Raw genomic sequence first — 12,575 nt, 5'->3', positions numbered from 1 at the left:
TTTCTCTTATTGTACCCTTTTTTAAAAAAAACAAATTCTTTAGTCTTTTAGTTGTCAATATTGATATTTCTAAACAAAAATCAATGCCTGCAATCCAGCACATGCAAGCCTTAAATAACTGGATGCGTGCACATGAACCTGGAAAAAGAGAATTGAAAAGGAAACCAATTTCAATCTGATTTCCAAGGTGTATTTTTATAAATAACAAGAAAAAACTATTTTACAAATTATGGCAAAAAACAAACCTAAACTTTGCTATTGTAGTAAGATTGTCAGCAACAACTGGACAGCTATTTATTTTCATGTGTTGGTATTGTAATTTTTCATTGGTGAATCATACTTACACTATTAAAATCAAAGACTTTTTTTTTCCTGTATGGCAACTTTATCTCACTATATAGAGTCATATTTGTATTAAACAATAAATTATATTTGCAAGCATATGATTCTTTTATAATACTTTTATGATTCTAAAAGGCAAAGAAGGTTTTTAAATCCCTTGAAAACCTCATCACTTACAGGTCTGCTGATAAAATATGAAGCGTGTCAAGTTTTAGAAATGCTGATATCATTTGTTGGTTTAAAAGAACACTGGATAGCAGGGGTTCTCAAACTGGGGGACATGACCCCTCAGGGGGTCATGAGGTTATTATGTGGGAGTCGCGAGCTGTCAGCGTTCACCCCCAAAACTCCGCTTTGCCTCCAGCATTTATAATAGTGTTAAATGTTTTTTTTAAAAAAGTGTTTTTAATTTATAAGGATGGGGGGTCATACTCAGAGGCTTGCTGTGTGAAAGGGGTCACCAAAACAAAAGTTTGAGAACTGCTGCAGTGTATAGCTATCCCTCTGTGGGACTGACCCTCAGTGGAGATCTTATGCAAAGCTTGTTAAAGTTAATGAGAAAGTGCATTGACTTTATTGCGACTTGGATTGGGCCACAGGCATAATTAAGAATCATAGATCCATTGGCTTCAGTAGAGTTATGCTGCTTTACACTTGAAGAAGATCTGGTTTATACCATGCCGATCTTATGGGATCGGGTGCCTGAATACACCTTGTTCTTCAGCATTGCTTTCCCAACATTGATCATGACAGCAGGAAGCACTCTGACCATTTGTAAACTGTGAAGTGTATATTTTAAAACATTGAATAACTGGCATTTCTGGAACTAATTCTAGTAATCAGATATGGCAATTTGTGAATCTGGCAAGATGTAAGCCCAATGTCAGTGACTGGATGTCAGTATCTGGCCTGATTCAGTACTGATAGAAAAGTAATAATAGCTAAATAAACGATACAGCATGGACCAACTTAATTCCATGCCCCTGAAAAATGGCACTAGAAAGTGGAAAGTCCATTGGAACATGGTGGCTTGTGAATGTGCAAAATGCCTGCAAGTATCCACACTGCCAAGGGGCCTTCGCCAGTCAGAACAATCTCCAGAGTGGGCAGGGCTGGCTGGGAAAGGGGTCGGCACAGAGGCTATGGTGGATACAGTACTTAAGTCCGTCCTTACTTCCACCCATGTCAATAGGGCTCTTTTCAAACCACTAGTAGAGCTTCAAGGGTGAAACCTATAGAGCAGGGTGGCAGTGGAAGATGCCCTGCCTTCCTTGGGATTCAGTCATGGATGGGGTGCTACAGGGCAGGCTGGTGCAGTGTGGACCTCTATTTGCCAGTAAGAGTAAATCTGTCCTTTTCTGTGCATATCACAGTTCTTTCTGATGGTCTAGTAACTAGATGGATATCATCCTACATGAACAACAATCTAGATTTAGACAATGGAGATCATGCACAGACGCTATTTTCACCCTGAGATGGATTACTGAGAACATAACTAAATTCCAAGGCAGTCTTGCCATCAATTTTGTGGACTTTCAAAAGGCATTTGATAGTGTAAACAGAGAAACAATGTGGAAAATTGTGAAATAATATGGAATTCCAACAAAATTAACTAACATTGTGAAGGCATTCTATGCCAACTCAAAATGCTGCATTAAAATGGAAAATGGATTGAGTAAGCCATTCAGCATCAAGACACATGTAAGGGTGCGTCCTGTCTCCTTTTCTGTTTATGCTAGTCATCAACTATGGATTTTAAAACAATGCAACAGTGATCCATATGGCATAAAATGGAACAATTCAAGACTATTTGATCTAGACTTTGCTGACAACATTGATCTGATCAATGAAGATGTCAACGGACTACAAAAAATGCACAAACCAAGTAAAAGAAGTAATGGAGAAGATAGGTTTCATAGAATCATAGAATATCAGGGTTGGAAGGGACCTCAGGAGGTCATCTAGTCCAACCCCTTGCTCAAAGCAGGACCGATCCCCAATTAAATCATCCCAGCCAGGGCTTTGTCAAGCCTGACCTTAAAAACTTCAAAGGAAGGAGATTCTACCACCACCCTAGGTAACCCATTCCAGTGCTTTACCACCCTCCTAGTGAAGTTTTTCCTAATATCCAACCTAAACCTCCCCCACTTCAACTTGAGAGCATTACTCCTTGTTCTGTCATCTGGTACCACTGAGAACAGTCTAGATTCATCCTCTTTGGAACCCCCTTTCAGGTAGTTGAAAGCAGCTATCAAATCCACCCTCATTCTTCTCTTCTGCAGACTAAACAATCCCAGTTCCCTCAGCCTCTCCTCATAAGTCATGTGCTCCAGCTCCCTAATAATTTTTGTTGCCCCCACTGGACTCTTTCCAATTTTTTCACATCCTTCTTGTTGCGTGGGGCCCAAAACTGAACACAGTACTCCAGATGAGGCCTCACCAATGCCGAAGGATCACGTCCCTCAACAGTGGGAGGCTTAAGATACAATGCAAAGAAATGTAAAGTCATGTTAATGGGGACTACAGGGACAGAAATCAAAAATGGACAAGAGAAACTGGAGAAGGTGTACAGTTATGTATTTTGGAAGTATCATCAGCCAAGATGGTACTAGTTCTGAGGAAATAAGAAGAAGAATCGGGAAGGCAAACACTGCATTTGGAAGACTCAAAAACATCTGGCAACACAAAAACATCTCCCTCAAGACAAAACTGAATGTGTACAAAGCAATTGTTATCGCCATCACAACATATAGCAGTGAGACATGGCAGTTTACCAAGAAAGATATGCAAAAGCTGGATGCATTTCATCATGTGTTGGAGAAGACTATTGGGAATAACCTATAGAGATAGGAAGTTGAATGAAGAAGTCAGAAAAATTACTGGACAAGGCACTCTCTCGCAAATAATTTACAAAAGAAGACATCAGTGGCTGGTGTATGTGCTAAGAATGGAAGAAGAACGTTTACCAAATACCACCTTTGAATGGAAGCCAGAAAATGCAAGAAGAAAGAGGAAGACTGTGAATAACATAGAAAAGAACAGTTCAGAACGACATCAAGCACCACAACATGAAATGGGAAGATTTGGAGAAGAGGGCAGTTCACAGGCAAAAATGGCAAATGTGGGTAGCCCAGTCTGCAGCAAAGCCTGGGATGGACTAAGGTCTAAGGTAAGTAACTAGAACAGAGAGAGACAGACAATCACAAGCAATGGGAATTGGTTCTATCATTCAGATTCCCATTACTGCCAGCTTCCCAAATGACATCCCATGTCCTGCAAAGTAGACATCCTCAGCAGCAGTTCTGTGCAGTTATGCACCTAGGGACGTGAGGGCCAAAACCCTTTGCAGGACACCCTCTCACAGTACTTGGGAGGTCTGCTGAAAGAACAGAGGATGTGGGAAGGTAGGAAGAGTAAAAATTCATCAGATTATATTTCTCAGTGTGGCGCACAGTTAACTTACAAGCCTTTGAATTTCCACTTATGAGCTGCTCCTGTCCTCCTCATGTATCTGCTTCTTTTGTATCTGGCATTATCTCACCATTAGATCTGGCATTAGGTTTAGGCAGTAGGTGGATCAGCTCCAGTGTCAACACCCAGTGGCAGAAGGAACACTGAGAGCTGTTACAATTTATAGTCCTTTCCAGAGCACAAGGCAAGATTGCAGAGCAGCTGAGCACACATTATGTTTCAATCATAAAATAGAGCCCATAAAAATAGCCTAATAGCAAATGAAAAATATTGTTCTGAGGAAATAATAGATGAAATTCTTTCAATTTGCAATGCGCAGTGGAATCAGAAGGTAGTTGGCAAGACAATTCCAGTATTCCAAGTCAAAGCAGTGATTTTTCCACATGTAATATCTCCCAGGTAAATGATGCTGTTCTTAGTACATCTTGGCCCTATTCCCATCCTCTTTCTGCATTTTTTCTTATTTAGAATTGGAAGTCTAATTTTGGAGATTCTCTCATGGCCTTTTTGATGTAAATGTGTATAAGCCATTTCTGTGTGAACAAGAATTTTAACATCATAAAAGCACTAGGGTGAATCTCTGGTTACTGGCACAGAGCAGAACATTCTTCCATTTGATATTAGGGTTTAATTTAAAGTCTGGATTACTTAAAAATGCATTTATTAAGTCTGACCTACTTTTCAATCTTCAATATTCCAATCTGGTTTTTCTGCACCATGGGGAACTTCAAGATTTTCTTGTTCCTGCCAGCTTGTAAAGTAGTCACACTGCTTCTGAAAGCAGTCTGGAAACTAACGCAATAGCAACACAGGCAGCATAGTCTAGTGGACTGAACGCAGGGTTAGAGCCAGGAACCCCTGAGTTCTTATTTCAGCCTTAACATGGCCTTGGAAAAGTCACTTACCCTCCTTTGAGACAGTTTCCCCATCTGTAAAACTGGGCTGATATTTGCTTACTTCAACAGGGGTGTTGTGAGGATTAATTAAACGTTTGTATCATTTAATACAAAAGGGATTGATCCTGAGGAGTGACAGTGTTCTCAACTTCCACTGAAGTTGTGGATGCTCAGTGCCTGTCAGAATGAGGTCCTAACTAGACAGGCCAAACCTATGGAAAAAAACACCGAAATTGGGCTGCCTTTTGGCTTAATTAGCTTGTGAGTTGCTTGTTGGCTAGTTTTTGGCTTGTTGCTTGTTTGGCTTGTAGCTTATTGCTTTTTTTTTTTTTTTTTTTTTGGATCAGCTCCCAGCAAGCAGGGGCAAGGGGGGCAAGGTGGGGAGAGAGTCAGGGGTGCACAGCAGGTCCACCACAGTCCCAGACTGCACGCTGGGGGGATCCAGTCACATAGAATGTTGGGGTTGTTAGGGACTGGCTTGTTTTGAAATGGGATTAGCTTGATTTTTTGGCTTATTGTGAAAGTAGGGGTGCTTATTTACCGCAACCGTGGCTAACATCTAAATGTTGTTATTAAGAGCAGTACTTAATCATCAGGCACTCATGGGAAGTAAACACCAGCACTTCGTATAACAGGAAATGTGTACCCTCATTTTTACCTTTTTATAAAAAATAGAATACAAAACATAGACTGCATCATTGTGAGGAGCAAAACCATTAACTGATGTTAAAATATTTGTCTGATATATATATTTAATGTGAAGGGAATAGGTAAATGGAAGTAGGAAAGAGGAGAGGGATTGTTAGGTACATTTTTTTTAGCATGTTCTACAAAGCGATACATAAATGCTGAGGATGATATAATTTTATTATTCATTTTGATATTCAGTATCATTTTATTATTTTGCAGTATATGCATCATTGGCCAGAACCTCAACTGGTATGAACTGGCAGAGCGCTGTTGAGGTCACTGATTTACCTCAGCTAGGATCAGGCTGACCACATTTTAAAGCCCACTGAAGTCAGTAAGACTACTCATGCAAGTGAAGTTAGGCACATACAAAATAGTTTGCAGGAATGGGGGCTTTAATTTGCACCTTATGTATTCAAAGGGAAGAGATAGAATGCTATTTTTAGACGATGTGTCTTGAAACATTACACAAACTGTAATTTCTGTGCAAAGATTACAGAGATGTTATTGAATGGCCTTAAATTCCACTGTGATGTTAGCTGATGTGATAACAATGTTATCAATGTGATATCAATGTTATCAGTGCATATGTCTTCTCTCGTGTGCTTTCCGGGCTCTGTGCATTAGCTAACCCAGCAGACCTTGATATTATTACCCAGAAAAACCACAGACTCGGTTTGGTGGTGAAGGCTCTCACCCAAGTTTATTGTCAGCATGGTCTTAGCTCCCCAGATCAATGTCTAAATGGACACTAACACATGTATGCTCATTACAATGGACTCTCAGCTAAGTCAGCAGCGGGACTTTCTGCTGTTCCCTAAGCTGGACAAAGTTGCCCCTCCTGTGATTTCTCTTTTATTCATTGACACCAACCAGTAAAGTATTACATTCTTGACATTGTTAGTTACTGACTCTACACCTTGTACCTGGTGGTTTGAAGAAAACATCTCCACCCGTCATTTTTCCTCCCGTCCTTCTCTTTACTCAGGGTCTGTGTGTTCCTGTACCATTTTCTAGGTTTGTATTTATACCATAACTCTACGTTGGGGTGTATCTGTCCTAGCCTTCTAGAATCTGTTTATATGAATACCTAGTGCCTAGTACTTAGAATCATAGAATATCAGGGTTGGAAGGGACCCCAGAAGGTCATCTAGCCCAACCCCCTGCTCGAAGCAGGACCAATTCCCAGTTAAATCATCCCAGCCAGGGCTTTGTCAAGCCTGACCTTAAAAACCTCTAAGGAAGGAGATTCTACCACCTCCCTAGGTAACGCATTCCAGTGTTTCACCACCCTCTTAGTGAAAAAGTTTTTCCTAATATCCAATCTAAACCTCCCCCACTGCAACTTGAGACCATTACTCCTCGTTCTGTCATCTGCTACCATTGAGAACAGTCTAGAGCCATCCTCTTTGGAACCCCCTTTCAGGTAGTTGAAAGCAGCTATCAAATCCCCCCTCATTCTTCTCTTCTGCAGGCTAAACAATCCCAGCTCCCTCAGCCTCTCCTCATAAGTCATGTGTTCCAGACCCCTAATCATTTTTGTTGCCCTTCGCTGGACTCTCTCCAATTTATCCACATCCTTCTTGAAGTGTGGGGCCCAAAACTGGACACAGTACTCCAGATGAGGCCTCACCAATGTCGAATAGAGGGGAATGATCACGTCCCTCGATCTGCTCGCTATGCCCCTACTTATACATCCCAAAATGCCATTGGCCTTCTTGGCAACAAGGGCACACTGCTGACTCATATCCAGCTTCTCGTCCACTGTCACCCCTAGGTCCTTTTCCGCAGAACTGCTGCCTAGCCAATCGGTCCCTAGTCTGTAGCTGTGCATTGGGTTCTTCCGTCCTAAGTGCAGGACCCTGCACTTATCCTTATTGAACCTCATCAGATTTCTTTTGGCCCAATCCTCCAATTTGTCTAGGTCCTTCTGTATCCTATCCCTCCCCTCCAGCATATCTACCACTCCTCCCAGTTTAGTATCATCCGCAAATTTGCTGAGAGTGCAATCCACACCATCCTCCAGATCATTTATGAAGATATTGAACAAAACCGGCCCCAGGACCGACCCTTGGGGCACTCCACTTGATACCGGCTGCCAACTAGACATGGAGCCATTGATCACTATCCGTTGAGCCCGGCAATCTAGCCAGCTTTCTACCCACCTTATAGTGCATTCATCCAGCCCATACTTCCTTAACTTGCTGACAAGAATACTGTGGGAGACCGTGTCAAAAGCTTTGCTAAAGTCAAGAAACAATACATCCACTGCTTTCCCTTCATCCACAGAACCAGTAATCTCATCATAAAAGGCGATTAGATTAGTCAGGCATGACCTTCCCTTGGTGAATCCATGCTGGCTGTTCCTGATCACTTTCCTCTCATGCAAGTGCTTCAGGATTGATTCTTTGAGGACCTGCTCCATGATTTTTCCAGGGACTGAGGTGAGGCTGACTGGCCTGTAGTTCCCAGGATCCTCCTTCTTCCCTTTTTTAAAGATTGGCACTACATTAGCCTTTTTCCAGTCATCCGGGACTTCCCCGGTTCGCCACGAGTTTTCAAAGATAATGGCCAATGGCTCTGCAATCACAGCCGCCAATTCCTTCAGCACTCTCGGATGCAACTCGTCCGGCCCCATGGACTTGTGCACGTCCAGCTTTTCTAAATAGTCCCTAACCACCTCTATCTCCACAGAGGGCTGGCCATCTCTTCCCCATTTTGCGATGCCCAGCGCAGCAGTCTGGGAGCTGACCTTGTTAGTGAAAACAGAGGCAAAAAAAGCATTGAGTACATTAGCTTTTTCCACATCCTCTGTCACTAGGTTGCCTCCCTCATTCAGTAAGGGGCCCACACTTTCCTTGGCTTTCTTCTTGTTGCCAACATACCTGAAGAAACCCTTCTTGTTACTCTTGACATCTCTGGCTAGCTGCAGCTCCAGGTGCGATTTGGCCCTCCTGATATCATTCCTACATGCCCGAGCAATATTTTTATACTCTTCCCTGGTCATATGTCCAACCTTCCACTTCTTGTAAGCTTCTTTTTTATGTTTAAGATCCGCTAGGATTTCACCATTAAGCCAAGCTGGTCGCCTGCCATATTTACTATTCTTTCGACTCATCGGGATGGTTTGTCCCTGTAACCTCAACAGGGATTCCTTGAAATACAGCCAGCTCTCCTGGACTCCTTTCCCCTTCAAGTTAGTCCCCCAGGGGATCCTGGCCATCCGTTCCCTGAGGGAGTCGAAGTCTGCTTTCCTGAAGTCCAGGGTCCGTATCCTGCTGCTTACCTTTCTTCCCTGCATCAGGATCCTGAACTCAACCAACTCATGGTCACTGCCTCCCAGATTCCCATCCACTTTTGCTTCCCCCACTAATTCTACCCAGTTTGTGAGCAGCAGGTCAAGAAAAGCGCCCCCCCTAGTTGGCTCCTCTAGCACTTGCGCCAGGAAATTGTCCCCTACCCTTTCCAAAAACTTCCTGGATTGTCTATGCACCGCTGTATTGCTCTCCCAGCAGATATCAGGAAAATTAAAGTCACCCATGAGAATCAGGGCATGCGATCTAGTAGCTTCCGTGAGCTGCCGGAAGAAAGCCTCATCTACCTCATCCCCCTGGTCCGGTGGTCTATAGCAGACTCCCACCACTACATCACTCTTGTTGCACACACTTCTAAACTTAATCCAGAGACACTCAGGTTTTTCTGCAGTTTCGTACCGGAGCTCTGAGCAGTCATACTGCTCCCTTACATACAGTGCTACTCCCCCACCTTTTCTGCCCTGCCTGTCCTTCCTGAACAGTTTATAACCATCCATGACAGTACTCCAGTCATGTGAGTTATCCCACCAAGTCTCTGTTATTCCGATCACGTCATAGTTCCTTGACATCACCAGGACCTCCAGTTCTCCCTGCTTGTTTCCAAGGCTTTGTGCATTTGTATATAAGCACTTGAGATAACCTGTTGATCGCCCCTCATTCCCAGTATGAGGCAGGAGCCCTCCCCTCACAGACATTCCTGCCTGTGCTTCCTCCCGGTATCCCGCTTTCCCACTTACCTCAGGGCTTTGGTCTCCTTCCCCCGGTGAACCTAGTTTAAAGCCCTCCTCACTAGGTTAGCCAGCCTGCTGGCAAAGATGCTCTTCCCTCTCTTCGTAAGATGGAGCCCGTCTCTGCCCAGCACTCCTCCTTCATGGAACACCATCCCATGGTCAAAGAATCCAAAGCCTTCTCTCCGACACCACCTGCGTAGCCATTCGTTGACTTCCACGATTCGACAGTCCCTACCTAGGCCTTTTCCTTCCACGGGGAGGATGGACGAGAACACCACTTGCGCCTCCAACTCCTTTATCCTTCTTCCTAGAGCCACATAGTCCGCAGTGATCCGCTCAAGGTCATTCTTGGCAGTATCATTGGTGCCCACGTGGAGAAGCAGGAAGGGGTAGCGATCCGAGGGCTTGATGAGTCTCGGCAGTCTCTCCGTCACATCGCGAATCTTAGCCCCTGGCAAGCAGCAGACTTCTCGGTTTTCCCGGTCAGGGCGGCAGATAGATGACTCAGTCCCCCGGAGGAGAGAGTTCCCGACCACCACCACCCGCCTTCTCCTCTTGGGAGTGGTGGTCGTGGAACTCCCAACCTCAGGACATATCATCTCATGCCTTCCAACCAGCGGAGTCTCCTTCTGCTTTCTCGCCCCAGACATATCATCTGGTCCACTCTCCACAACGATACCTGTGGAGAGAACATGAAAGCGGTTAGTTACCTGTGTCTATGTTACTGGAACCCAGACATTCCGCTTACCTCTTCTGGAGGTCACATGTTGCCAAGCTTCTTCACTGGCCTCTTGGCTCCTCTGTGCAACCTGCTCTATATCTGTAGAGCTTTGTGCCTCTAGAAGCCTATCCTGAGTTTTTCCAGACTTCTTCAGAGTGCCTGTGTTTTAGCAGTGCCAGCCATGTTTTTGCCAAGTTCATGTACTGGACAGTAAACTTATAAACAGGTGTTTGCCTCATGGCGGGGCCTGACTTTGATTCTGGCGTCGCACTAAGCCCCTCTCTTTCTGCTACAAACAGTTGTTCTTTACTGGGATAGCAAAATAGAATGTTGTCTTCACTAGGGCTAGTCAACTACGGCAAACAGCGTTTTGCTAAGATTTGCTTGAATTTTTAAATGAATTCCGCCAGGCTGTTCCCTTGTTGTGAGATTTGAGTTTTATTGATGTATATATTTATGAAAAGGGAATTGCAAAGTCACATTTAAAAGTATTTGCCAAAACTAAATGTTAAATTCTCACACAAACCAGTCTGGGGTAAAATTTACCCTGAATGGGTGAAAAAGGGGGAGTGAAAGCCAAACAGAGAGAGCCCTGTAACTCTCATTTGCCAGTGGGCTACACTAGCCCAAAGTTATGCGCCACTTCAGTCCCACTTAAAGTGTAGGCCTTGTGCCGGTCATCTGAACGGTCATGAATTTCAACCACTAGGAAGGCACAGAACCAGTACTGTGTGATCAATTGGGCTATTCACAACCAAATAATAGAGCTGGAATAGTGAACATCAAATACCCTCAAAAAACTGTGAACAGTCAATAGCACTAAAATTCACAAAAAAACATGGAATATTTTCAAATAATTAAGAAATATGAGGAATCACAACTAGCTTGTGGACAAGAGAATAAGGGAATCAATTAATTGAATTAGTGATTTGAGAATTATTTGCTCACTACTCACTAAGTCTCAGGCATTTCCATAAATGTATGCTACACCATCTCTCAAAATTATTTGAGCATTTCCTGGCACAAGTAACAATATGTTACACGTTGGAGATACTCCTTTTTGTTTTTTTTTCCCTTGCTCTCTAGCAGTTATTAACCAGAGGGGCCTCAGCCCCTTGGATTTGAGATGGTGACAGTTCAGAACAGCTCATTTTTAGCCCTATTGCAAAATCTGTCAGATGAAGTTTGTCCCAATATATTGTTTCGTCGTGTGAGAGCACTATGAGAATAATTCCACAGTTCTTCTGCTGTTGATGAACGTCTGGAGACTCATGGATCGGAAACAGTGATGTTAACTGTTAACCACATGTCTGCTCTCCTGGCTGCTACTACTGGTTTCCCATTGAACAGTGAGGATGGCTGGGTCTGTGGCTGTTTGGAGCAAACTATGAAGTGAAGCAAATATGGGTAGCTTTTTGCTGTAGATATATATATATATATACCTTGGTTCATAAATTTGCCTGCCGCTTTCACAATAAAATTCTACTATGAAAAACTGAAAGTTTAACTGCTCGGGTGAGACCAAAAATAAAAAGACTAGAAAATGAAATATTCTTTACAGCGCACAGACCACACTGTAGCAGGTGTGTGTGCATGTGCTACTCCTGCAATTTTCATTAATTATGGAATTCCCCAATAATAACAAATGTGCCCTTTACCTCTCAGCCTGTTGAATTGCTAGCAAAGGGCTAGATTATGCCTTGTGCCACAAGCCCTGAGTAAGGACCAATGTGTAACTACTCTCCGGGGGGGAGCAGTTCAGAAACTAGACTTTTGCTCAAAGTCTGGTCCCTGATTTTCACCCCTCTCCCTCCCCCTCCCCCACACGTTTGTGCCAGTTAGGGAAATAATCTACGCTAGATCTGTATCTGATGCAGATAACTTTTCCTGCTGCACTGGTTTAGCTGTGCATTGTCTTCACCCACTTTTGTCTGCCAACTCGCATGGGAGGGGGAGTAGTGGCTGTGCAGTTTGCTTACCACCCTCTATGGTATTACCCAGAATATAAACAAGCCATGCTGGGGAGTGCCTTATGCACATGGGCACATAACGTGAACTGTATCTGGCCAATAAGGAGAAGGACTTACAATCCACCATGCACGTGTAGCACCTTGTGGTGTAACTGCATGTTTTAATAGTGGAGGGAGAAACATGCATTGAATGCTATTGTATTTGCCATGTCTAATAAAGTGGATACAACATTTAAAATAAGGTGATGTCTGTCTTAAATGTGAAATGAATGTATATATTTTGGAATATAACATGAAATGCTCCATAAACGATGGAGTGCATGTGTGGTATACATGGTACTGTTTTGATCATGTCAATATATTAAAACTACTGTTGCTTTTCAAAACTGACAACCATGTATTAACAGGGGAAAAAATACTTACCTGGAAAATACTAGGTG

The 12,575-nt window shown here is 43.3% G+C and overlaps 1 protein-coding gene across 1 annotated transcript; it reads right to left on the bottom strand.

Annotated features, from left to right (window-relative positions):
- Positions 1–9,351: 9,351 nt before the first annotated feature.
- LOC142071374 (uncharacterized) lies at positions 9,352–12,262 on the bottom strand. The gene is made up of 3 exons (XM_075126180.1): positions 12,253–12,262; positions 10,193–10,324; positions 9,352–10,123 (listed from the first exon to the last, which is right to left on the bottom strand). The coding sequence occupies exons 1-3, from the start codon at positions 12,260–12,262 to the stop codon at positions 9,483–9,485; spliced, it is 783 nt and encodes a 260-aa protein (XP_074982281.1). The 3' UTR covers positions 9,352–9,482.
- Between the last annotated feature and the right edge of the window lie 313 nt (positions 12,263–12,575).

This window comes from Caretta caretta, chromosome 3, assembly GCF_965140235.1.
Source record: "Caretta caretta isolate rCarCar2 chromosome 3, rCarCar1.hap1, whole genome shotgun sequence".
NCBI lineage: Eukaryota > Metazoa > Chordata > Testudines > Cheloniidae > Caretta > Caretta caretta.
The sequence above is the reverse complement of the archived record's forward strand: the minus strand, read 5'-3'. Positions and strand labels throughout refer to the sequence as shown.